This window comes from Rhinopithecus roxellana, chromosome 13 (genome assembly GCF_007565055.1).
Source record: "Rhinopithecus roxellana isolate Shanxi Qingling chromosome 13, ASM756505v1, whole genome shotgun sequence".
NCBI classification, from domain to species: domain Eukaryota; kingdom Metazoa; phylum Chordata; class Mammalia; order Primates; family Cercopithecidae; genus Rhinopithecus; species Rhinopithecus roxellana.
In genome coordinates this window covers 117489162-117515132 of record NC_044561.1, presented here as the reverse complement: position 1 = coordinate 117515132, position 25971 = coordinate 117489162, and the positions used below count along the sequence as shown (strand labels likewise).

At 48.9% G+C, this 25971-nt stretch overlaps 1 protein-coding gene across 1 annotated transcript in view; it reads left to right on the top strand.

Annotated features, from left to right (window-relative positions):
- The window catches only part of JPH2 (junctophilin 2), a 78326-nt gene that overhangs the window by 29113 nt on the left and 23242 nt on the right, over positions 1-25971 (top strand). Inside the window, exon 2 of the mRNA XM_010384292.2 lies at positions 1282-2071. Coding sequence (XP_010382594.1) covers positions 1282-2071 — 790 coding nt within the window. The remainder of the gene's footprint in view (positions 1-1281; positions 2072-25971) is intronic.

Sequence of the window (25971 nt, the reverse complement as noted above, 5' to 3'; positions counted from 1 at the left end):
GAATCGCAGTATCACGCATACATCTTTGCTTTCAGAGTTTTTTGGAGACATTAACGCATTTAAACATCAAAAAAACCCTAGGAGGTAAGAGGCAGTTATTACCTCTGGCAGATACGGAAGCTAAGGTACAGGGAGGTTAAGTCAGTTGCCCAAGGTCACATAGCTAGTAAGGGCAGAGACAGGAGGATCTGGACCCAGGGAGCCTGGCTCTGTAGTCTGTGCTCTGAACCACTACTCTCTCCTGCCTCTCCATGCACATAAGACTTGCATGGCTACTTACATAAAGCATCTCAATCCCAGGAGCTCACGGACTTGTGTACATGCAGGGCCTAAGTTGCTGACACCTTGTACACACCACTAGCCTTCCTCCAGATGGTTTCATATGGTCTCAGTGTCTCAGTTTCACTGAGGCCCATCACCTCACACACTCAACCTGGAGTGCTACCTATTACTATGTTCTTTGGCATTCTGATAGCCTTGCACACTCAGAACCTCATACACATCCATAATGTCACCTCCATGAGATCTCAGGCACTCACCCCACTGTGCACACACTGCCCTGCAATACATGATTTGTGTGTGTGTGTGTGTGTGTGTGTGTGTGTGTGACAAGGTCTCAGTCTGTAGCCCAGGTTGGAGTGCAGTGGCACAATCATGGCTCACTGCAGCCTCAACCTCCAGGGCTCAGGTGATCCTCCCACCTCAGCCTCTCTAGTAACTGGGACCACAGGTGCATGCCACCACGCCCGGCTAATGTTTTTGTAGAGAGAGGTTTCACCATGTTGCCCAGGTTGGTCTTGAACTCCTGAGCTCAAGCAATCTACCCCTCTCTGCCTCCCAAAGTGCTGGGATTACAGGCGTGAGCCACCTTCCCCCACCTCATGATCTTATATAATCAAAAGACACCGATATGCATACCCACAAGTGTCTTGTACACACGATCTTGCACAAATACACACACAAGCCTATGCTCTCCAGCATTCACACTACCATGTGAACTCACTGGCTTATCCGTTCACGACTTGTGACCCTGCCATGTTCCCACCAACATAAATATTCCCACCATCGTGCAAGCTCCTCCTGGCTCACCCACTCGTGTTATTGCACACTCTAGCAGACTCAAACACTCATAGCACTGTGCACTCTGACCCTCAGACGGCTGTGCGCCTCTCTCTCGGTCCCACCCCGCCTTCCCCACTCCTGCCCTTGCCCTCCCAGGCCACCGTGCACATGCGGGGATCCATCGTTCTGGCTACTGACGCGCCCTCTCCTCGCCCGCAGGGACGTACCAAGGCCAGTTCACCAATGGCATGCGCCACGGCTACGGAGTGCGCCAGAGCGTGCCCTACGGGATGGCCGTGGTGGTGCGCTCGCCGCTGCGCACGTCGCTGTCGTCCCTGCGCAGCGAGCACAGCAACGGCACGGTGGCCCCGGACTCGCCCGCCTCGCCGGCCTCCGACGGCCCCACGCTGCCCTCGCCCGCGATCCCGCGCGGCGGCTTCGCGCTCAGCCTCCTGGCCAATGCCGAGACGGCTGCGCGGGCGCCCAAGGGCGGCGGCCTCTTCCAGCGGGGCGCGCTGCTGGGCAAGCTGCGGCGCGCAGAGTCGCGCACGTCCCTGGGCAGCCAGCGCAGCCGTGTCAGCTTCCTTAAGAGCGACCTCAGCTCGGGCGCCAGCGACGCCGCGTCCACCGCCAGCCTGGGAGAGGCCGCCGAGGGCGCCGACGAGGCCGCACCCTTCGAGGCCGACATCGACGCCACCACCACCGAAACCTACATGGGCGAGTGGAAGAACGACAAGCGCTCGGGCTTCGGCGTAAGCGAACGCTCCAGCGGCCTCCGCTACGAGGGCGAGTGGCTAGACAACCTGCGCCACGGCTATGGCTGCACCACGCTGCCCGACGGCCACCGCGAGGAGGGCAAGTACCGCCACAACGTGCTGGTCAAGGGCACCAAGCGCCGCATGCTGCAGCTCAAGAGCAATAAGGTCCGCCAGAAAGTGGAGCACAGTGTGGAGGGCGCCCAGCGCGCCGCTGCCATCGCGCGCCAGAAGGCCGAGATTGCCGCCTCCAGGTAGGACAGCGGTGGGGGTGGGGAGAGGTCGCCTCCCGTCGGGGAAGGGGGTCTTGGGGCAGGGCAACCTAGGAGGCCCTGTCTCCAAGCCTCATTCTGCTTCTTTTACCCCCATCACCTTCAGGGGGTTAATTGGAGGCGCTTCTGGAGCTAGTGGCTCCTGTTCACTCGCCCATCCATCTATCCATCCATCACTCAACTACACCCAGCCCCTCTGCTGACTTAACCCTACCACTCACCCAACCTTTCTAATATCCACCTGAACAACCATCTCTCCAGTTATCCACTTCATTCCCCTACCCATTCTACTTCCTGTTTACCCAGCCAGTCATCCAGTCATCCATCTATCCATACAACCTCCCAGTCAACCACCTAGACATCCACCCAATTCCTTCATTGACTAACTTCTCTAACACTCACTGAACAATCCCTCCACCCACACAACCACCTCCAGTCCCACATCACACCTGAACATCCACCTGAACAACAGCTTAACATCTACCTAAACAACCACCCATTCACTCAAAAATTTACTCTCCTATTCCATCCAACCTACCCAGTTTTTCATCCTTTACCTACTCAACCAGCTAATCACCCATCCATCCATTAACTCAGCCACCCATCCAACTACCCAGATGCCCATTCAAACGTATCTGTCCCCTCACCCACCAATCACCTGCATTCACTCAGCTGCTTCCAGCCCCCCGGCCATCCATCTTAACATCCAGCCACTCATCCATTCACTCAAGTACTTCCATTTATCCACCCAGCGACACTTTTATCCATTAGAACAACCTCCACTCCTGCCCATCCACCCGGTCATCCAACCATCCAGCTAGCCACCTCTATCACTCAACCAAACTTCTATTTATTCAACTCCCCCCACCTATCCATCTACCCATGCATCCATCCACCCTCCCATCTACTAAACACCCACCCTATCATCTACATTCAAACCCCTTAAGTCTTCTCATTGTACTTCAGATAAAGTTCTAATGTTGTCTCCAAACATTTATGGCACCTACTAGGTACAAGACAATTTTAAGTGGTTCACAAATACTGACTTGCTCAGTCCATTTAACAACCTTATGATAGGTACTATGTTTATTTCTGTTTTGCAGATGAGCTAAGTGAAGCTCAGAGAGATAAGGTGACTTGTCCAAAATCACCCAGTTAGTGAGTGACCTTTTATAATCAGGTTCCCACCCTCCTACCCAGCCTTATTTCTTATCATTCTTTCCCTGAGCCTGGATATTTCTCCCCTCTATGCTAGTTCTTCCTTCCTTAGTTCCTCCTGCCACAGAGATTTTGTTCAAACTGGTTCCTTTGCCACCCACTTAACCTCTACTCCTCCTTCAGAGCTCAGGTCAAGCCCGACTCCCTTAGAGAGCTGATGAGGTCCATCGCCAGCCGCCGTTCTGTCCTTAGAGTGCATCACAGATGCAGCTTTACATGACTTACATGATTTGTTTTTAACCCACCGCTTAAATAGGATTCTGTATGTGCCAGTCACTGTTCTGAGGTCTTTACCTATATTAACTCATTTAATCTTACAAGGTCCTGGAGAGGTAGATACTATTCTTATTCTCATTTTGCAAATCTGGAGTGAGCTGCAGGGACAGCAGCAGTGTGATCTGGCAGGAGGGTGGTAAAAGGCACTCACCTGTCCTGGAACTGTAGCAGTCCTCCTGGGGATGTAAATGGCCTGGGCCGGAGACTGGGCACATGGTCTTCAGAGTTAAGCAGGCCTAGGGCCAAATCCTGGCCCTGCCATTTTTTAGCTTATTGACCTGGGCGGATCAGTGGCCTGTCTGAGTGTCAGTTTCTCCATCTGTGGCACCACCATTTCTTAGTTGTATGTCCTTGGCCAGATCCATTTTCTTCTCTAATCTCAGTGATCTCATCTATAAAGACAAGTTGGTCTAAGGGTTAGGAAAGACAGTACAGGTCAGATGGCTCACAATCCTCTTGTGAGGTGAGTTCCCTGGGAAGCAGACTTTGAGATGAAGATTAACGTGCAGGAAATGTATAGGGAGCACTCTCAGGATCAACACTGTGGGGAGGGGAAGTAGGCCGGACTGGGCGGTGGGAGACACTGGGTTGCAATGCAGTCTCAACAAAACCTCAGCCAACCATAAGGGATGCTCTGCAGTGGAGATGACCTTCAAAGTCATCCCAAGTTGGGATGAGGGAGCTGGATCTTTTATACTCTCCACATTTGTAGGCAGGCTACCCTCCAGAAGGAGGCTTGACTGGGGCTGGACAGCTCTCTTCAGCCAAGGGCAATCCCTGGAGAGGGCTGACAGCTGGCAACTCTCTGAGTAGCTGGGAGTGGGAAAAATAAGTCCGTCAGTCCTGAAGGGGAGTCTGGGTACCCATCACAGTCACCACTACAGTGCTGGACACCAGACATGGCTTCATAAATATGACTCATCATTGTCATCATACAATGAATTCATTTTACAGATGTGGAAACTGAGGCCCAGGGAATGAATGTAACATGTCCAAGACTACCTGGCAAGCAAGTAGGAGTACCCAGGCATCAACCTCTAGTTTTCTGATTCAAAAACTTTAACTAGCACGTCTTGCTAATGCTAAACTTTGTAACCTTCACACTGCTATAAAGGTGTGAGCAGTTGGCATCACTAAAAGGGACAGAAGGTATGGGTGATTTTCTGAAAACTTCTTGGTTAGAGGTGACTATAGTTTGAATGTTTATCCCCTCCAAAACTCATGTTGAAATTTAATTGTCATTGTAACATTAAGATGTGGGACTTTCGAGAGGTGATTAGTTCTGAGACTAATCTTTGAGAGGTGATTCATCCTCATGAGTGGGATTAAATCCCTTAGAAAAGGGTGATTTTGACCCCTTTTTGTCTATTGGCACTCCCACCTTCTGCTGTGTGAGGATCCAGCCTTCCTCCCGTCTGGAGAATGTAGTGTGCAGGGTGCCATCTTAGAGGAAGATAATGGCCTCACCAGACACTGAACCCATTGGTGCCCTGACCTTAGAATTCCCCTACAAATGACCCAGTCCCAGGTATCCTGTTAAAGTGGCACCAATGGTCTAAGACGGGCAGGACCAGGCTTATGACCAGGTGCTCATATAATTTATTGTCTAAATCTGAACACTTCTATGAGTAAAAGGGAGCACTTTTTAAAAATAAAACTTTCAGGTGGGAATAATTTTAGATTTACAGAAAAGTTCCAAAAAGAATGCAAAGAGTTCCCATACACTCTACCCATTTTCCCCTATTGTTAACTTCTTACGTTATCATAATACATTTGTAAAAACCAACATGGCACATTCCTCTTCACTGAACTCCAGACTCTGTTTGCATTTCACTAGTTTTTCCATGAATGTCTTCTTCCTGCTGCAGGATTTCATGAAGGATCATACACTGCATGTAGTTGTCAGGTCTCCTTGGTTCCCTTTGGTCTGTGATAGTTTCTCATTCTTTGCCTTTTTTGTGTGTCCTTGACAGTTTGTTGTTGTTGTTGTTTGTTGAGGCAGGATCTCACTGTGTTGCCCAGGCTGTAGTGCAGTGGCGCCATCTTGGCTCACTGCAACCTCTGCCTCCTGGGTTCAAGCGATTCTTGTGCCTCAGTCACCAAAGTAGCTGGGACCACAGGTGTGCGCCACCACATCTGGCTAATTTTTGTATTTTTAATAGAGACGGGGTTTTGCCATGTTGGCCAGGCTGTTCTCGAACTCCTGGCCTCCAGTGATCCTCCCGCTTTGGCCTCCCAAAGTGCTCGTATTACAGGTGTGAGCCAGCACGCCCAGCCCAACAGTTTTGAGGAGTACTGGTGAGATAGTTTGTAGAGTGTCCCTCAATTTGGGTTTGTCTGATACGTTTCTCATAAACTGAAGATGTTAATTTTGATCACTTGGTTAAGGTGGGTCGGCCAGGTTTCTCTGATTTACAGTTACTATTTCCTCTTTTCCCACTCCATCCTTTGGAATTCAGACACTCAGTGCAGCCCATACTCAAGAGGGAGAAGGGTCTAGAATTCAGCTAAACCTTTTGGAGGGGGAAATATCTACCTATGTTATTTAAAATTCTTCTGTATGGAAGATTTGCTCCTTCTTCCAAAGGGAACATTTTAAATAATTACACTAAATGTATCTGGTTATGACAAGTGTAAGCCCAGACTGTCCTGGGCCACCCTGGGCCACTTAGGCAGAGCACAGCAGGAAGGAGCTTAGGTTCTTGATTCAGAAGGCCATGAATTGGAACCCCAGCTCTTCTGAAGAGCTGTGTGACCTTGCCCAAGCTGCTTTACCACTCTGACCCTGGGATCCTCTTTCCTCAGAGTGGTTAGAAGGAGTAGGTGAGCTAATGCCTGTAAAATGCTTGGCACAGGGCTGCCAGCAGTAAAGACAATCATTGCTATGATCTAACAACATTTGATTTTAAAGGTGAGGAAGTGGAAGTTTGGGGAGAAGGAGGGACACCCCCTTATTTTCCTTGCCCTCCTGGTCCTTCCTGCCAATGCCTGTGCCCCTGCATGTGGAGGTTTCCAGCTCCCACCAAGAAGGCTGCAAGGCCCACAGCCAGGAAGCGAGCTGGGGACTGAGAAGTTGGGATCCAGCCTCTTGCATGCAGTGCTGCTGTGGGATTGGATTCCTTGTGTGTCTGAGGCAGGAGTCCTGCGTGCCCATGGAGATGTTGCCATGGGTGGGGGTGGCTGCCTGGATGGGTTTCAAGCTCAGACTGAATTTCCAATTAAGGGAATTTTGGGGTCAGGAGGAAAAGCAGGATTGTGGCCATCTTCCTCAGGGAGTCTCCCCATCCCTACGGCTTAGTGAGTAATCTGGCTGTGGAGAGACAGAAAGCATCCCCAGCAGCCACAGCCTCTTCACACCCAGGCAGGCCCGGGCTTTCTCTTCATTGTGGCTTCCAGCTCCTCCCTCCGGGCTTATGTGGAACTTGTCGGCCCAGAGGCTACAATCAGAACATTTTTCCTAAGAGAAGGGAGAAAGATGAGACAGCTCTTTCCTGTAAAATGAGCTATGGATTGAAAAAGATTCTTGACCTGGGCTGTCCAGTATGGTAGTCACTCGCCACCCATGGCTACTGGGCACTTGGAATGTGGCTGGTCCAAATGGAGATGTGCTGTAAATGTGAAACATCCTGGATTTCAAATACTTAGTATGAAAAGAATGTAAAGTAACCTATTAATGATTTTTTAAATACTGGTTACATATTGAAATGGTTACATTTCAGATACATCGGGTTTGACAAAATACATTATTAAAATTAATTGCACTGTTTCTTTTTACTTTTTTGAATGTGGCCACTAGAACATTTAAAATTATATATGTGATACATGTTATATTTTTATCGAACAGTGTTGCTGTAGACCCATTCAGGGCCCTCAGAGTAGTCCCAAGCCTGTCACTGAGCAGTTGGGGAGACTGAGGTGCAGAAAAGGATCTAGATATACTCAAAGCCACAAAGTGGTCGAGAGGGAACTAGATTTATGTCTTCTGATTTTGTAGCTAAGAACTCTTTTGTGATACCTTTTAAGGTCATAGATACTGGATTGTGGAGGGAAGCTGGTATGTTCGGGGAGGCGCCTAAAGTTTTCAGGTTGTCATGCCAACACCCTGATAAATTCCTGTTTTCTGGAAGGAGCACAGGGAGTGTGAAGAGTAAGGCTTAGACTCAGCCCCTTAGACCTCAAATTTCTAATTTCTAAAAGACCCACCTCGAAGAGTTTTCACAAGGTTAAAGCAGAGCCTCTACACGAAGGTTGTATACACACGTCACAGGGCTGACAAGTAGGAAGTAGCCTGTAAGCATCAGCTGCCATTGCTGTTGCCTGGTCTTGCTGTTGTACCCCCGTGGCAGAGGTAGGGCATGGCCCGGAGTTCTCAGTTGTCCTAGGGTGTGAGGTTTGGAGCATCTCAGGTTTTGTACCAGGGTGGCATCTGTCTGTCTTCTATCCCCTCAGCCCCTGACCTCCATCTTCTCCCCATGCTGGCTCTGGAAACTCCGAAGCTGATCATAGCTGAGAGTTGGTTTTTTGAGTTGCTGGGAGCTGAATTTCTCTGGTGAGCAGGAACCTATGTGGTTCATGGGCAGTGGCATTGGATGGACCTAGGTTTGAACCTGGCTTCAGCCTCTTATAAATTGTGTGACCTTAGGCAAGTTACCTCATCCCTCTGGGCTCACTTTCCTCTTTAATCAAATGGGAATTATATTACCTCCTCCCTGAAAGTAGTGCTGCAGAGAGTAAAAGAAATAGCTCATGGAAAGGGCTGGTGCTTGGAAAGCATGCAAGGAAGTGTAAGCTGTTATTATCAATCCTGTATCATTCTGCACTGACGGAAGAATGAAATTGCCCCAAGGGAAGGCCCTGTCTTCTCTCTCGGTCCCTACAGTGGTGCTTCCCAAATGTTCATCTTCTGCCCAGTCCCAGTTTTTGTTACATTCACACACCATGTCTACTTACTGTCTTAATCTTCATCTTCGAATCAACTTATTTAAAAAATACATAAGTACATTTATTGAAAAGGAAGACTTTCTAATCACTGTTGAAAATGCGAAATCAATATCACGGGAAGTTCTGAAAACAGAACAATGCTATTCAAGTTCCAGGTCAAGCTACTGATGTCCAAAGGCACTTAGCCTAAAGTTTGTTTTCTTTTTGATTAAAAGAGAAATTGGCAAGAGATTGACCGGTATGAAAGAGCCATAGGCACCTACGGAGGCCTTTTCCTTAACTAATGAGCAAAATGGATCTGGTGTCACTTCAGGCTGTGACTCTGCACCGCCAACACTCATTTCCACACCATGGGGGACACAGGTCACCGGAGGGAAGAGGGCCTGACACTGGACGAGGTCTCAGGGAGGGTCTTGGCAATTGCCCATCTTTGAGTCTGCTCATTTAATTTTTATTTAATATACATTCATCTACTCCTTATTTCTGGGAGCCGGGCATGATTTTAAGTACCTTACATGTGTTAACTTTTTATTCCCCCTTTTTTTGTGGAGAACAAGGTCTTGCTATATTGCCCGGGCAGGTCTCAAACTCTTGGGCTCAAGCTATCCTCCCGCCTTAGCCTCCCTAAGAGCTGGGATTACAGGTGTGAGCTACCGTGCCCAATGGGGATATATTAATTTATTTAATCCTTAAAACAACGCTGCAAGGAAGGTACTGTTATTATCATTTTACAGATGAAAAAACTGAGGCACAGACAGGTTAAGTTTCTCAAACAGGTTGCACAGCTGAGTCATGGCAGAGCTGGGAGTTGAAGCCAGGTGACCTGGTTCTAGAATGCTCTTAACCACGATCTGACCTTCAGTTGATTTTCCTTCACAAATTCTAATAAGCACTTACCCTGTGCCAGCTTGTGCCAGGGTGCTGGGCACCCAGTGGTGAATCAGTGTGGGCAGCGTCCTCTGGGGACTCCCATGTTGAGGGCGAAGCCACGCAGGGATTGGACAGTCGGTGGTGGAGGAGAGGAAGGAAGGAGCTGAAATTGATGGGGTCCAACAGAAAGAGCAACTAGCAATCCCAAGGAAGTCTGGAAAAGCCCCCTGCAGGGGCCACCTCTGGTTGGGAGTCTGCCAGGTGGAAAAGAGAGAAAGAAAGGTTGTTCCAGGTAGAGGAACTAGCATGTGCAAAGACATGAAGGTAGGAATGTGCATAGTGTATTTTGGGAGCAATGAGTCATCCAGAATGCTGGAGTGGGTGGGGAAAGATTAGAGATGAGGCCGAGAAGGCAGCCTAGGGCCAGGTTAGGACGGGCTTTGAATGCCTGGTGGAGTGAGAGTCTGACGTTACAAGCTAAAAGGTTCCAGGGGCCAGGCAGGCCGCAGGCTTGTGTCTTACTGACTAGAGGGTGGTGGGACCGTGGGAGCCAGGTCTCCTCGGTCTCTGCAAGCCTCCTTGGGTAGAGCTGCCCCTTCCTAGCTAATGGCTGCCCTGGAGAAACATGAATTCAATCTTAGCACAACTCTTGATTTTTCTTTCTTTTTGTTTTTTTTTTTTGAGACAGAGTCTTGCTGTGTCACCCAGGCTGGAATGCAATGGCATAATCTTGGCTCACTGCAACCTCTGCCTCCCAGGTTCAAGCGATTCTCCTGCCTCAGCTTCCCGAGTAGCTGGGATTACAGGCATGTGCCACCACGCCCCGCTAATTTTTGTATTTTTAGTAGAGGAGGAGTTTCTCCATTTTGGTCAGGCTGGTCTTGAACCCCTGACCTCAGGTGATCCATATTCCTCAACCTCCCACAGTGCTGGGATTACAGGCATGAGCCACTGTGCCCAGCCAACTCTTGATTTTCCAAGACAAACTAGGTGTTTGCATTTTGTTATAAAAATTTCCATTTTTGACTTTTTATTATGGGAAAATATGAAGCATATATATAAATAGAGAGATATAGTGAACACGCATGTACCCATTAACTGGATTTAATAATTGTTAGTAATTTTTCCATATTTACTTTATCTTTTTGTTTTGTTTTGTTTTAGAGATAGGGTCTCACTTTGTTGCCCAGGCTGGAGTGCAATGTTGTCATGTCAGCTCACTGCAGCCTCCACCACCCAGGCTCAAGTGATCCTCCCACCTCAGCCTCCCAAGTGGGACTACAGGTGCATGCCACTACAACTGGCTAATTTAAAAAAAAATTTTATTTGTAAAGATGAGGTCTCACTATGTTGCCCAGGCTGGTCTTGAACTCTTGGCCTCAAGTGATCCACCCACCTAGGCCTCCCAAAGTGCTAGGATTACAGGCATGAGCCACCACCCCTGGCCTGTATTTGTCTTTTTGTTGTTTTTCATTGACTAGACTCTCAATTCTGTTCCAATGATCTGTATACATTCATCCTTATGCCAGAGCCTGGTCTTGATTACTGTAGCTTTGTACTAAGTTTCGAAGTTGGGAAATGTGAGTCCTCTAACTTTGTTCTTCTTTTTTAAGATTATCTTGGATATTTTGAGTTCCTTTCATTTCCATATGGATTTTAGCATCAACTTGTCAATTTCTACAGGGGAAAAAAAGGCCACTGGGATTTTGTTAAACCTGTATGTCAACTGGGGGAATATTATCCTTTTAACAATTTTAAGTCTGCCAATCCATGAACATGGATCACCTTTCAATTTATTTAAGTCTTTAACTTTTTCCAGAGATGCTTTGTAGCTTTTAGTGTACAATTTTATACTTATTTTGCTAAATTTCTTTCTTGTTGCTGCTACTTTAAGTAGAATTGTGTTTAAATTTTATCTTCAGATTGGGAGCTGTGTCCTAAATCTCTTAGTCTAGAGCCATCCTTCTCATTTTTTCTTTTTAATGACATGACATCTTCTGTATTTGTCGGGCTGATTCCTTATGGTGCTGTTTAACTTGCTTCTCTCTTTCCTGTACTTCCTGCAAATTCTGTCTCAAATGGATTCAGATTAGATTTTTCTGGCATGAAAACTTAATAAATAGTTCTGTGTACTTCATCTTGTATCACATCAGGGGACATGTAATGTCTGGTTAATATGAAATCTTCCAATTTTTTTTTTTTTTTTTTTTTTTTGAGACAGAGTCTTGCTCTGTTGCCCAGGCTGGAGTGCAGTGGCATGATCTCGGCTCACTGCAATCTCCGCCTCCCAGGTTCAAGCAATTCTCATGCCTCAGCCTCCCCAGTAGTTGGCATTACAGGCATGCGCCACCACTCCTAGCTAATTTTTGTATTTTTAGTAGAGATGGGGTTTCGCCATGTTGGACAGGCTGGTCTCAAACTCCTGACCTCGAGTGATCCACTGCTTCAGCCTCCCAAAGTGCTGGGATTACAGGCGTGAACCACCGTTTCCTGCACGAAATCTTCCAGTTCTTAAGTACTTTGCATAACAAATTGGAGGACTTGATTTAGGAGCAGGGGTTGCGGGGAAGAGGGGAGAAGGAGGTGGTGAAGGATAGGGCAGGGTCACAGGCAGTGGGATGGAGCAGCAGGGAAATGGGGAGAGAGGCCTAGCACATCTGCCACTAAACCCCAGAGCTCTCACATCCATGCAGGAAAACTCACCAACGTGTGGCTACGTACATGCACATGCACACATACACACACACGACAAATATGCAGGTGGACAAATCATATATGTGTGCTATATGCTACCCTGCCCCGCTTTGTGAGTGGGGAGCCACGAGAGCTGGGAGTGGCCTGCCCGAATGTGTATGACCACACCCAGACCATGGCTCTTGTAGCGAGAGTATGGCAAGGGCTAGGCTGTAGGCTGGGCATCAATGAGGAGGCTGCTGCAGGGATCTGGGGAGATGGTGGAGACCTGAAATGTGGCAGAACCACTGGGGTGGGAAGAGAGGGCCTGGTGGCACCATCAGGTGGCTGGGCTTGGGCTTCCAAAATCCTGGGACACGATTAGTCAAATTATCCTTCTTGTTTTTTTTTTTTTTTTTTTTTTAAATTGGAGGAAGGAGAATGTTGATTTTTTAATTGGAGGAAGGAGAGTGTTGAGGTGGCAGTCTGCCCGGTGTTGAATCGGGGGCTTGCAGGTGTTGAGAGATGCCCACCTTAGATTATGGGGAAGAAGGGAGGGGAGATACCCAGAGTCCACACACAGAGAAGGGCAGTAACGAAGCCAAGGCCACGTGGCAGCTTGGGTCGCCTTCGCCCAACATGGTCCCCTTTTCAGCATCCAGGACGTTGTCAGCAGGTGGGAAAGAAATGAAGAACTCTTTGTTTCCTTTCCTTGTTTCCTCACCACACTCCCTTTCCTCTTCTGTTAGGGGAAGGCCATTGTGTCAGAAACACAGGCAGGCACGTAGAGCAGAAGGAGCACTGGAACGGGAGTCAGGAGACCTGGGGGCTGACCCAGCCTCAGAACCCATTTCCAGTCGCGCCTCTCAGCCGCAGCTGTGTTGGGGAATCCCAGGAGATCTGGGATAATAATGGCCAACACTATTGGATGACAGTCTCTGAGGACTTAATATGTGGCGGCCACTAAGTGCTCAGCTAAATTAACTCATCTAATTCTAACTTAGGCATATAGAGAGGTTTTTTTGTTTGTTTGCTTTTGTTGTTGTTGCTGTTGTTTGAGAGAAGGTCTCACTCTGTCACCAAGGCTGGAGTGCAGTGGTGTGATTTTGGCTCACCGCAACCTCTGCCTCCCAGGTTCAAGCAATTCTCCTGCCTCAGCCTCCCGAGTAGCTGGGAATACAGGTGCGCGTCACTACTGCTGGCTAATTTTTGTATTTTTAGTAGAAACAAGGTTTCACCATGTTGGCCAGGCTGGTCTTGAACTCCTGACCTCAAATGATCCACCCACCTGAGCCTCCCTAAGTGCTGGGATTACAGACATGAGCCACCATGCTCGGCCCTTGTTTTGTTTTTAACATGCCTTAAGTCACACAGCCAGTAAGCGACAGAGCTGAGATTCTGGACCCAAGTCTATGTTCTGAGCCACCAGCCTATGCTGCCACTTCAGATACAGTGAGTTCTTTCTCTTTCCTTTTTTCTTTTCTTACATTGTTCTAAACAGCATACCTGTCGTTAAAATCCAAGGAAGATCTTACACATACAAAATCCAAGGAAGGTCGTACACATACAAAATAAAAAAGTAAGAAACCCCTTGTTCTACTTCTACCCTGGTTGCACCTCTGAAGTGACCGTTGTTTACAATTTGCTTATAGAATTCTTCTACTTACCTATTCTGGTTTTGTTTGTTTTTGTGTTTAATAACTAGGACTACCTACATCATGTTCTGTAACTTGCATTTTTGATGTAATATGTTTTGAGATCTTTTTATGTTATGCACATAGATTTATCTTCCTCGCTTTAGCAGCTGTATGCTAGTCCATAGTGTGGAGGTACCATGATTCATTTAACCAGATCTCTTTTGATGGAGATTGAAACCATTTCCTGTTTTCTTGATCATAAGAGAGGCTGCAGTGGATAGCCTTGGACCAATATCCTTGCTCACAGGGCTGGTTAAAGGAATGGCCCAGCCAGGTGATGTATCCCGACAGGGTCATTCAAGCAGCACTGGAATACATTGGGAATATAGTGGCGATTCATGTGGGCCTTTGCAAGGGACTGACCCCTGACATTTACTGTCAAAATGTCAATTTGGTCAATTTGGTTCCTCCTGACAGGGGCCATAGTATCCCTGCGCGAATTCAGCAAAAATCCAGCCAACCCCATCCAGTGTCTCACCCCACCCCTCCAGTATATCTTCAACAAATATTTAAAGAATAATCGTCGCAAGGGAGATGCAGTTTATGGGTTATGGGTTAAATTCCTGAAAATAGAATTTGGGGGTCAAAAAGAATGTGCATTTTAATTATTATGAGAACCCAAGTTAACATCCAAAAGGGTTGCACTCAATTTATAACCCCCCAACAGTGTACACGAAAGCAGTCTTCCTCACACCCTTGCTGCCGGCGCTTTGTGCTCTCCGTCTTTTGCATCTTTGCCAAACTGTTTAAAGAAAATCTGGTGTTCCGTCAACCCAGTGGCCACCTTCAACACTCCTCCAAACAACTGCCCATATCCACAGAGGCTATGTCTGTCCTTTTTCTCAGTGTCTCTGGCCCACCTCCTGAGACGCCTGGATAGGTAGGAGGTTCCACTAAGCGAGACTGAATTCCCTGAGGATGGGCTTGAAGCGTTGGAAAGGCCCCCGACCCCGGACTTCTGCCCTTCACCACATCCCTCCTTTGTGAATGACCAGATGGACAAAATCCCTTTGTGCCCAGAAACTGAGGTGCAGGAGTGAATGGAATTTCCTGAGTTGTCAGAGCCGGATTCTCGAGACATACACAAGGCAGCTGTGACTCCAAGGCTGAGTGGTCTGGGGAGAGAAAGGAGCTTGCCTGGGTCTCTGGCAGCAGGGAGATGTTAGAACAATGGTGACCATGCATTTGGGGGAACCAGGCCTTCCAAGCTTGGAGTGTAGAGAACTAGAGAAAAGACCCAGTACGCTCCCTTCAGTCCTCAGAAAAAGCTGCTCAGAGCTGGAAGGTGCCTTAGGGAAGAGGAGGCCCGACGTGCTCATTTCACAGATGAAGAAACTGAGGCCTCCCAAGAGGCAGAGACCCAGCTAGGGTTGTGCAGGGAGTCCCGGTCAGAGCAGAGAGGAGTGTGGCTGGAAGGCAGGGTGGGGGAGGCTCTCGTGAAGCCTCAGTTGGTTTCTGGGTCACAATTAATAAATCAAGTGAAAGAAGACAGAACTCTGCAAAGTGGAAAGGAATGTTTTTATCTCCTCCACCTCTATAAATGGTGCTTAGGGCCTAGCTTCAGAATGTTTCCTGCTTTACTTTGTTGTTGTTGTTGTTGTTGTTGAGATGGAGTTTCACTCTGTCACTCAGGCTAGAGTGCAGTGGTGCAATCTCGACTTATTGGAGCCTTCTCCTCTTGCGTTCAAGTGATTCTCCTGCTGCAGCCTTCCGAGCAGCTGGGACTACAGGCACGCCACCATACCCAGCTAACTTTTGTATTTTATGTAGAGACGGGGTTTCACTATGTTGGCCAGGCTGGTCTTGAACTCCTGACCTCAGGTGATCCGCCCATCTCAGCCTCCCAAAGTGTTGGGATTGCAGGCGTGAGCTACTGTGCCTGGCCCAGCTTTACTTTTTAGCCCAAGTAGCAGAGTCAGAGAACACACAGGCCAGCAGCCTGCACCTTCAGGAGAAAAACGTCCCTTTCCCACAGATGCAAGAGTTTTCCCACAGTGAGACCAGTGCTTGGCCCTGCTCCTGGCTCCTGAGCTGAGCCCTAGGGATTCGGGTCAGTGCTGAAAGGGCCCAGACCAAGAGTGTTGATCTAATAGTAAAAATGAGAATGCTAGTGGCTGCCCCAGGGTCAGTGAGAGTTCAGGCCAGGGTCAGGGTCTGGGCTGTAGTCCTGCACTCTTACTGGCCTCGTGGCTTTGGGCAAGTGGCTTTCTCTTAAGCTTCTTGTACCTCCATTTCTTCATCTCTAAGGCGGGGATCATGAAAGAACCTGCCCCGTGGGGCCTAGGAGTGGGTCATGTTGGTGTTGATAAATGTGCAGTGCTGGGAGTAGTGCCTGCCATGGACAGGGCATCTCTCAGTGCCCCCTTCTCACCACTGCCTGCCAGCCTCTACACTGAGTTCCCTTCTATGCCTCATTTCATCTAAGCCTCATGAAGGAGGTGCTATTTATTACATTAGCCCTTTTCACAGATAAGAAAACCGGTACAAACTAACAAGAACTGACACAGCTGGGCTTCCGATTCTCTGAGCCAGAATCCACCTTCTTCACCATGGTGGGAAGAGAAAGTCTCTCAGCTGCTCCCAGGCTGACACTCCGTGCCTGGACCTCGGTGCTTGGCCATGCTTTCAAATGGTAGAGCGACTGAGAGTGCAGGCTGGGGAGGCTGGGGAATCGAGGCTCAGATCCCACTCTGTTACTTGCCCACCAAGTGTCCTCGGTCTTCCCTGAGCCTCCCTTTCCTCAGCTGTAGAATGGGGACAGTAACAGCCCTGTCCCCCCAGGGTTATAGTGAGGACCATATGAGGTGATGTTTGTAGAGGGTTTCGTGTGGCCATGGCATTCTGTGGGTGCCTGGTAAGGAGAGATCCTGGGCAGTTTTATCATCATTCTTAGCCGGAGCTCAAGATGAGTAGAACGTGGTGAGGCCAGCTGTCTCCCTTAAGCTTCATCCTTCCCCAAATGCTGCTTCTCTCCTCTGGGTTTCCAGTCCAACTTCCAGTCCAACTTCCACTTGACTTCCTAAGTCCATACCAGTGAGTCCCTGCCATTGGGAGTGGAGTTAAAAATAAAGCCTGTCTTTAAATCCTTCAAGTAAACACCCAGCTCTCTAAAAATAACCCCTTTGCAGCAGATCTTCACAGCCAGGCGGGGCTTGAGGGATGGAACTTGGTGAGGCTGGTTCCCAAAGCCAGGCATGACCCAAGCCTGGCCTCCATGTCATCCCTCCTTGCCTCTCGAGCCTCTGGTTCTTTGGGGGAGCCAAGCACCCCGTATTTGTCTCCATCCCCTATTTGTCTCTCTCCACTGCCACCAGTCCAGTGCCGGCTACCAGCCCCTCTCACTGCCCCTCTGCAAGTGTCCCTCACTGCTTGTCATGTCTCCTCCTGCCCCCATAGTCTTCTCCACACAATAACCAGCATGAGCTTTAAAAAATGTCAGCCTGCACGTGCCATGCTGCTGTACAAAACTCTCGTGGGGCCCGTGGTTAGGGTTCCTGCAAAAGCAGAGCCTGAGACAAGGATTCAGGTGCAGATAGTTTATTGGGGAGGTGATGCCAGGAGGGAGGAGCTGAGAGGGCAGGAGCGGGGAGTGTGAGAGACGGAAGAAGGACAGGCAGCGCAGGTGTGTGTTATTGAGGCATCACTGCGGACCACAGGGACTGGATCCAGCTCGGGCCTCAGGACCTGCAGCATTGTCGGTCTGAAGGATGGACGCAGGCTCCAGTGCTGCATTCACTGGGAGTTTCCCATGTGGCAGAGGGTGAAGGGGCCTCCTGCAGCCTCAGAGCAGGCTCTGGGCAGGAAGTGGACAGCTGTGCTTGCATGGGATTCTGACAGTGCTGGGTAAGTCTGACCTTACATGGAGCTTGCCTCCACAGCTACAGGGGAAACTAGGGGTAGACACAGGAACTGGGATGCAGGCACCAGGGATGCTGCTTTTAGGAGAAATTCCAGATTCCTTCCTTTGGGCCCCAAGTCCCTTCCTATCTGGCTCCACTTACCCCACCAGCCTCATCTCATTCCACTCCCCCCATCATTTGCCTTCAGCCATGTTTCCTTCAAAGGGCCGTTCTCTTTCCTGCCTGCAGTCCTTTGCACATGCTGTTCCATTTTCTCAAAATGCTTTTCCTTTACTCTCTCACAAACACCTACTCTTTTCATCTGGCTTCACTCAGCTTGACTGTTTCTTCCTCAGAGGAGCTCTGAGCTCCCTTCTAGTCTGGGTTTCCTGTTTTATGTGCCCCTGACACCCTGGTCCCAGGTGCCAGCACCTGGCATAGCACCCAGTAGGTGCGTGTGGCCCAGGAAGCCTAGTTGACTGACTAATATCAGGCCTTAAACACCCTGTAATGAGAAGAACCCACAGCATGGGGCACCCTCCGTGTTACTCATTTCAGCCTTGAAATACATCCAATAAGTACTTATTGAGAGCTTGCTCCATGCCGGGTAATGTTCTAGGCTCTTGGGGAAGAAAACCTGAAGATCCCACCTTCATGATTTTTGCCCTCCCGCTGGGGAGACAGACAACACAACAGACGCACTTAAAGACAGAGCCTAGGCCAAGCGCGGTGTCTCAAGCCTGTAATCCCAGCACTTTGGGAGGCCGAGACGGGCGGATCACGAGGTCAGGAGATCGAGACCATCCTGGCTAACATGGTGAAACCCCGTCTCTACTAAAAAATACAAAAAACTAGCCGGGCAAGGTGGCGGGCGCCTGTAGTCCCAGCTACTCTGGAGGCTGAGGCAGGAGCATGGCGTGAACCCAGGAGGCGGAACTTGCAGTGAGCTGAGATCCGGCCACTGCACTCCAGCCCGGGCGACAGAGCGAGACTCCGTCTCAAAAAAAAAAAAAAAAAAAAGACAGAGCCTGTGGTCAGGCAAGTTGCCTTTCAAAATATATGGTCAGGGCTGGCCTCACTGAAGAAGGCCTCATTGACATTGAAGCAGAGACATGGAGCTGAAAGAGTTGGCCAGGGGGCTGCATCAGGGAGAGCCACCCGGGAGAGGGAGGGGCCAGGGAAGGCTCTGAGGTGGGCGTGTGCTTGGCGTGCTCTGGGGACAATGAGGAGCCCAGTGGGGCTGAAGTGGAGTGAGGCAGAGGACAGCAGTGGGAGAAAAGGCCAGAGAGAGTGTGAGGAGGCGGCGGGGATGGATGGCAATGTTGTATAATCTGGGAGCCACTAGCAACCTGTGGTTGTTTAACTGAAGTTAAAGAAAGGAGAAGTTTCCTTCTAGTCTCAGTAGCCACGTATCAAGTATTCGATAGCTGGGACAGCACAGATATAGAACATTTTCCTCATCCCTGGAAGTTCTATTGGATGGTGCCTTCAGGGGCCTTGCAGGTCATGGTAGGGCATACGCGCTTGCCCATACATAACTGGGCACGCATCCTGGGGGCCTTTCCTCACCTCCCAAAGTGGGTATGATTAAAGCATGCAAGGCCGTTTGGTCCAGCCCCAGCCAATGTCAGAATGCCTTTCCCATCGTCCTGCCAAGTGGTCATTCAGTCACTCAGTCACTGCGTCTGTCTCTCCAGGCATGGGGAGCTCGCCATCTCTTGAGATGATCTAGCCTAGCTTTTGATAAATTTGCCTTTTGGATTTGCTAAAACCAGAAGGACTTTCTGCTTCTCTGTAGCTTCTACCCACAGGCCTTGGTGCTGTCCTTGAGGACTGTGTAGATTAGAACCGTGCTCAGCTGCAGGTAATAGAAGCTGCCTGTGGCTGGGCATAGTGGCTCCTGCCTGTAATCCCAGCTTTTTGGGAGGCAGAGGCAGGAGGATTGCTTGAGGCCAGGAGTTCCAGACCAGCCTGGGCAGCACAGTGAGACTCTGTCTCTACAAAAATTAAAATTAAAAAAAAAAATTAGCTGGGTGTGGTAGTACACACCTGTAGTCCTGGTTATACCGGAGAATCCCTTGAGCCCAGTTGTTCAAGGCTTCAGTGAGCTGTGATCACACCACTGCATTCCAGCTTGGGCAACAGAGCAAGACCCTTTCTCTTAAAAAAAAAAAAAAAAAAAAAAAAAAAGCTGCTTCTACTGCCTCACCCATTGGGCTTATTTTCTCACATAATGTGATCAGAGAAGCTGTGCCAGGCTGAATGGCAGCTCCATGACGCCCTCAGGGACCCAGCTCCATCTGCCTTTCCCACCCTCTGTCCATAGAGGGTGGCTTTTGTCCTCATACTTAGAGATAGCCACTGCACACCTAGCTTCACCTCTGCATTCCAGGCAGCAGAGGTCCAAATGCTCTCCATGCAGTTGGGAAGACCTTCCCCAGATGTAGAGAATGGGAAGGTGAATATTTTTAGCCAGATGCATTGCTTCCCTGAACAAATTAGGCTTCTGTTAGTGGGAAAGAGGGAGAGAGTGGATATTTGGTGAGCAGCTAGCAATGTCTGTGTCAACATCCTTGCAGAGGTTTGAAGACTGTGACCTTAATATCCCGAGTCTTCCGTGGTCACCGCATCTCTAGTCCCTTCACTGCACCTCTGTTTTCACATCTCCTCATTCTCCATTTTTCAGATGGAGAAACAGAGGCACAAACATCATTCATGGTCAAGAGCACAGGCTTTGGGGTCAGATAACACTCGTTCCTTGGGCACGTCACTTCCCTGAGCCTCAGTTTCTCCAAGTGTGGGAGGTGGTAGAAATTGATATAGTACTTACCACTGAGGGTAAAATGAGATATAACCCGTGTCAAATACTGCACACCAGTTGTCAATAGCGGCAGTTTAAAAAAATTATTCTAACTATGAATACTCTTGCTTCAGTGATTCTTCATGGTGTTATTGAAGGGTGAGATCTCTGTGGAGATCTCCCAGGTGTTTCCATAATCCTAGCGATCATCCCAGGGAGAACCTCTCTCCTTAGGCTGCTAGAGGACATGTGCCATAGGACCAGATAGGAGGGAGGGGCAGCGGTGGGGATCCATTTTCAGAGCTACCTTTGACCAAGCCATATCCTTGTGGGGACCTATTGCATTGCTGCTGAAGCACTGTTCCCATCAGCCCTGGCTTCATGTGGCCGTGTCTGGGAAGGGGGTACTCCTACAAAGTCATGGCAGCCTGGTGCCAAAACCATCATCCCACAGAACTTGCTGTAGCTTTGCCAGAAGCCTGGCCCAAGGGGTGGAGGCCCCTGGAGCTCTGAACCACCACGTGGAGGGTGGGAAAAGCCACAGAGCAGGTTCTCTAGAAGGGATTTGTCAGAAGCTAAACTGGGGTGCCCCCTGGGCTCAGGCCTGCAAAGTTCCTCCCTGACCACCCAGCTGGGATGGATATAGAGACAGGTGTCGTGTTGCAGAAAGCCTGCCCTAAGAGGCCCTACTGATGTTTTCCTTTATTAAAAAAAATCTCGGCCAGGCGCAGTGGCTCATGCCTGTAATCCTAGCACTTTGGGTGGCCGAGACAGGCGGATCACGAGGTCAGGAGATTGAAACCAGCCTGCCTAACACGGTGAAACCCCATCTCTACTAAAAATACAGAAAATTAGCTGGGCATGGTGGCGGGTTCCTGTAGTCCCAGCTACTCGGGAGGCTGAGGCAGGAGAATCGCTTGAATCCGGGAGGCAGAGGTTGCAGTGAGCGAGATCGCGCCACTGCACTCCAGCCTGGGTGACAGAGCGAGACTCCGTATTAAAAAAAGAAAAAGAACATACCTTCATTTGGTTCAAAACCCAACAGTTAGAAAAGTATTACTGTAAAGAGTCCATCTCCTTTCCCTGTCCCCATCTTGCTGCCACCTCCACACCCCATAGGCAACTCGTTTGTAATTTCTTTCCTTTCCTTCCAGAGTTACTTTCTATTAAGATGGAAAATATGAAATTGCTAATATTTGACCAGGTTTGACCTATAAAATGGCAATTTCATACCGTTCAACCTAATATAAGCAAATACATGGATTCCTGTTCTTCTCTTTTTTTACACAAAAAGTAGCATATTATACTGTAGGATACACATACTGTTTGGAATCTTGCTTTTTTCTCTTTGCCATGTGTATATTAGAGATCTATTCATGTTTTTCCAAATGTAGAACTTAATCAGTTTTTAAGTGCTTGTGTAGAATTCTGTTATATAGCTGTGCCGCAATTTATTGAATCAGGTCCCCGTTGTTGAACATGGATGTTTGGGTAGTTTCCAGATATTTGCTGTGTTGGATCAATATTTCACCCATGGGTTGGTGTATCTCTAGAATAAATTCCCCCAACTCGCAGTTGCCGGATCAAAGGCTGTCTGTGGTGGTTGTTCCATTTTATCTTCCCGTTCACATTGTTTTAGGGTGGGAAGGCCTCTGCCACTGACTTGCTGAATGACCCTGGGCAAGTCCCTGCCCCTCTGTGGGTCCCCATTTCCTGGAGTACTGAGCTCTCCTTGCCTTGTCCTTGGGGGCAAAAAAAGCCGGCCCAGATTCACTTCCTTGCTTGGCCTTTCCAACATCCCAGTCATGGGCAGCTGTTGTTACTGTGGGTCCTTTGGGAGATGACTTTAGCTCAGAGGGAGTCCAGGGCAGCCCAGTGAGGTCAGCATGGAAGAGCAGACAGGAGGATGAGGCAAGGCAAAGGCACAGTGGTGTGGCAGCTGGGGCAAGGCAGCAATTCCCAAATGCCAGTCACTGCCGTACCTTCCTGAGCCACGCTGTGTCTGCATGCCGTCTGGATCCCCTTACTATTTAAAAAATATTTTAACTTTCTTAAATCTAAATTTACTCTTATAAATAAACTTTAGATCATTACCATAAATAGAAATCTAGGATTAGATGAGAAAACGTTAGCCAAAAAAAAAAAAAGAGAGAGAGAAAAGAAAAGGAAGAAAAAGAATACAGTGAAGCAAAATATCACTAAATCCCTCAGTTGCTTATTAAAATCTCAGCCAGGTGCCGTGGCTCATGCCTATAATCCCAGCACTTTGAGGGGGCCAAGGCAGGAGAATTGCTTGAGGCCAGGAGTTTTGAGACCAGCCTGGGCAATCTAGTGAGACCCCATCTCTATAAAAAAATAAAAAAATTAGCTGGGTGTGGTGGTGCTCACCTGTAGTCCCAGGGGCTGTTCGGGAGACTGAGGCAGGAAGATAGCTTGAGCCCAGGAAGTTGAGGCTCAGGGAGCCATGATCGCACTACTGCACTCCAGCCTGGGCGGGAGAGCCAGACTCTGTCTAATAAAACAAACAAACTCACACTCAAGTCTGCTTGCTGCTGTGCTCTCAGTTAAAAAACAGCGTGGAAGAGAGGCATTAAAGTCCAGGCGCGGTGGCTCACGCCTGTAATCCCAGCACTTTGGGATTACGCTTTGGGAGGCCAAGGCAGGCGGATCACTTGAGGTCAGGAGTTTGAAACCAGCCTGGCCAACATGGTGAAACCCCATCTCTACTAAAAATACAAAAATTGGCGGGGTGTGGTGGCGGGCACCTGTAATCCCAGCTGCTCAGGAGGCTGAGGAGGAAAATTGCTTGAGCCCGGGAGGCAGAGGTTGTAGTGAGCTGAGATCAGGCCACTGCACTCCAGCCTGGGCGACAGAGCGAGACTCCATCTCAAAAAAAAAAAAAAAGTTTTTTTTTTTAACTTTTTCTCTTTTTACAGATGCACTTTCTACAATGTTACTTAATGAATGGTCTGGTACCTCTTCTCATTCTTGGTCCTGCCAGTAGAAAGCATCCCATCCTTTAGAGACACTGGCCTGAAAGACAGATTTCTCCTCTCCCTCTTCCCAGTCTCAGAGAGAAGGAAAGCCAGTCTTTGAAAGGGCTTGTTCAAAATCCAATCTTTGAAAGGGCAGGATTCAAAAACTTAGCCCAGTTGTGACTGCTATGATGGGGTAAGGCAATGGGATTGGAATCTCCTCTGGACCTCCAGTACCTGGCACGGTGCCTGGGGCCAAATCTGATCTCTGGAAGTGCGCTTTGAACAAAGAGATGCAGTGTCCAGAGGAAGGCTGGGTTCGGCCCCTCCTGGTGGCTTCTTCCTCCCCCGTCCCTGTGACAGCAGGGTCGCCAGCCCCCAGGAGCAAATGGAGCTGCCTGGAATTCCTTCCCAGAGCTCCTTTATCAGTTTTTAGAGCAGCCTGGGGTGGGGTGCCAGTGGGTGTCAGTGACACTGGGGGCTGCTCTGGGAAAAGCTGGAATGCCCCAGCTGAGCCCCACCTGGGGAGGGGCCGGAGGCGGGGGAGGCTGCTGGGCTGGGAGGACTCAGCTGTCACATTCCTCCGGCTCACAGAAAGCTCTCCTGGGCGCCTTGTCCTTATTTAGGCAGGAGATGTCTGCTGACTGGGGCCTTGTAAGATGCCATTGCAGGCCAGCTCCCGGGTGGGGTGGGGCGGGGCAGGGGCAGAGCACACCAAGAACTAAGTCAGCAAGCTCCTGAGCAGGCGAGCCCCAGGGTGGGAGCCCAACCCTTGGGAAGAAAACCCACTAAGTAATAATAACAAAAAATAGCAGCTAACATTCATGGGATGCCTACTATGTGCTGGGCACAATGCTGAGCTGGTCTGTAAGCTCCAGAAGGCGAGTCTCTCCTGTTCACAATGGTACCCCAAGATTAGCCCAGGTTCTGGTACACATAATGTACATGTATACTCTATACTATATGCACATTCAGAATATCCAAAAGGGTTGTATGAGTCTGGGTTCTGGCAGGAAAGAGTGTTAGGTGCTTAGTAAATACTTGTCACAACTGAATGAATATACTCTTCACATGCCACAATTTATGTAATCTTTACAAGAAGTAGCTACTGATATCGCTAAGTGCTATTAGTAACCCATTTTACAGATGGGGAAACTGAGACTGGGAGAGGTTCCATGACCTGGCAAAGATCATGCAAGTTGGAAGTGAGGGAGCTGGGGTTTGAAACCAGGTTGTCTGACTCCAGTCGTAACTAATGCTTGCATCTTCTTATTTCGGTGTTAAGCCACAACACAATTCCTGGCTTTCCTTTCCTGGCTCTGTGGATTGGACGGGTTACATAAGCTTCTCACCTGCAAAGTGGGGATAGTGATATCTACTTTAAGGAATATTGTGAGAATTAACTGAGAAAACACATGCAAGTGCCAGGCACCTAGTAGGTGTGCAGCAAGTATTGCCTATTCATAATGGTGATGACGATGATGATGATGATGGCGATGAGTCCTAGGGGATTCAGCATCCTCTTGCTGGGTTGCACCCAAGGAGCAGAGTAGGCAAATGGGGAGGCCATTTTCCAGCAGATTTCGTCCCCCTCCAGGAGCACAGTGACAGTCATGGCCCTCTGGAGAGGGTGGCAGGACCTTCATCCTGTCTGTGTTTCCTGAGGAGAAATGTTCTCTACTCCTAGGCCGTCTGAAGCCTCCAAGTTCCCCAGGCAAGAGGCTGGAAGGGGTCTGGGGTTGGTTTTACCCTCTGTTCATCCATGGTACATGATCACATTTTTATGTCAGCACAATTGCCCAAGGCTTCCATGAACACCTCCTGTGGACCTGTACTAACTTTCCATCCCTTGTTGTCTGTGTGCAAGTTGTCCTGGGCAAGTTATTGAAATGCTCAGAGTCCTGGTTTTCTCAAGTGTACACTGAGGGGGATAATAATAGTGTTTCTCTCGTAAGGCTGCTGTTCAGGTAAAGTGACATGATATGTACAAGCACTTACAATGGGGCCTGTCATGTAGTACATGACACTTCCAATATGTCTATAACAGAGTAACAATCACAATGACTAACTTTCAATGATTGAAAATTAAAAATGATCACATAGACTTCTCTGGGCCTCAGTTTCCCCTTCTTGTTACTGTGTTGGTCTTAAAAGAGATGAGATGATTTCTGAGGGTCCGTCCAGCTCTATGAGTCTCACAGTCAAAGTATATGGGATTCATATAACAAAACGTTTATCCAGCACATTCCTGGTGAGCCTAAATATTTTCGGATAAATAATCCTGCTCTGTGCCAGCCTCTGCCTCTGTCTGGTGACAGGCACACAGCAGTGACGCTTCTGCCTCTTGTGGGACTCACAGACTAATCAGAGGAAGACAAAGTGACCTGGCAGCAAAGTGCAGGAGACAGTAGAGTAGAGAGCCGGCAGTCAGGGTGAGCTATCCTGGGGAAGGGTCCTGCAGGAGACAGTAGGGTAGACAGCTGGCAGTCAGGGTGAGCTATCCTGCGGAAGGGTCCTGAAGGATGAGTAGGAGTTTTTCACCCCAGCCATAGAAATAATAGACAGGGCACATTTGAGGAACTGGAGTTTTCTG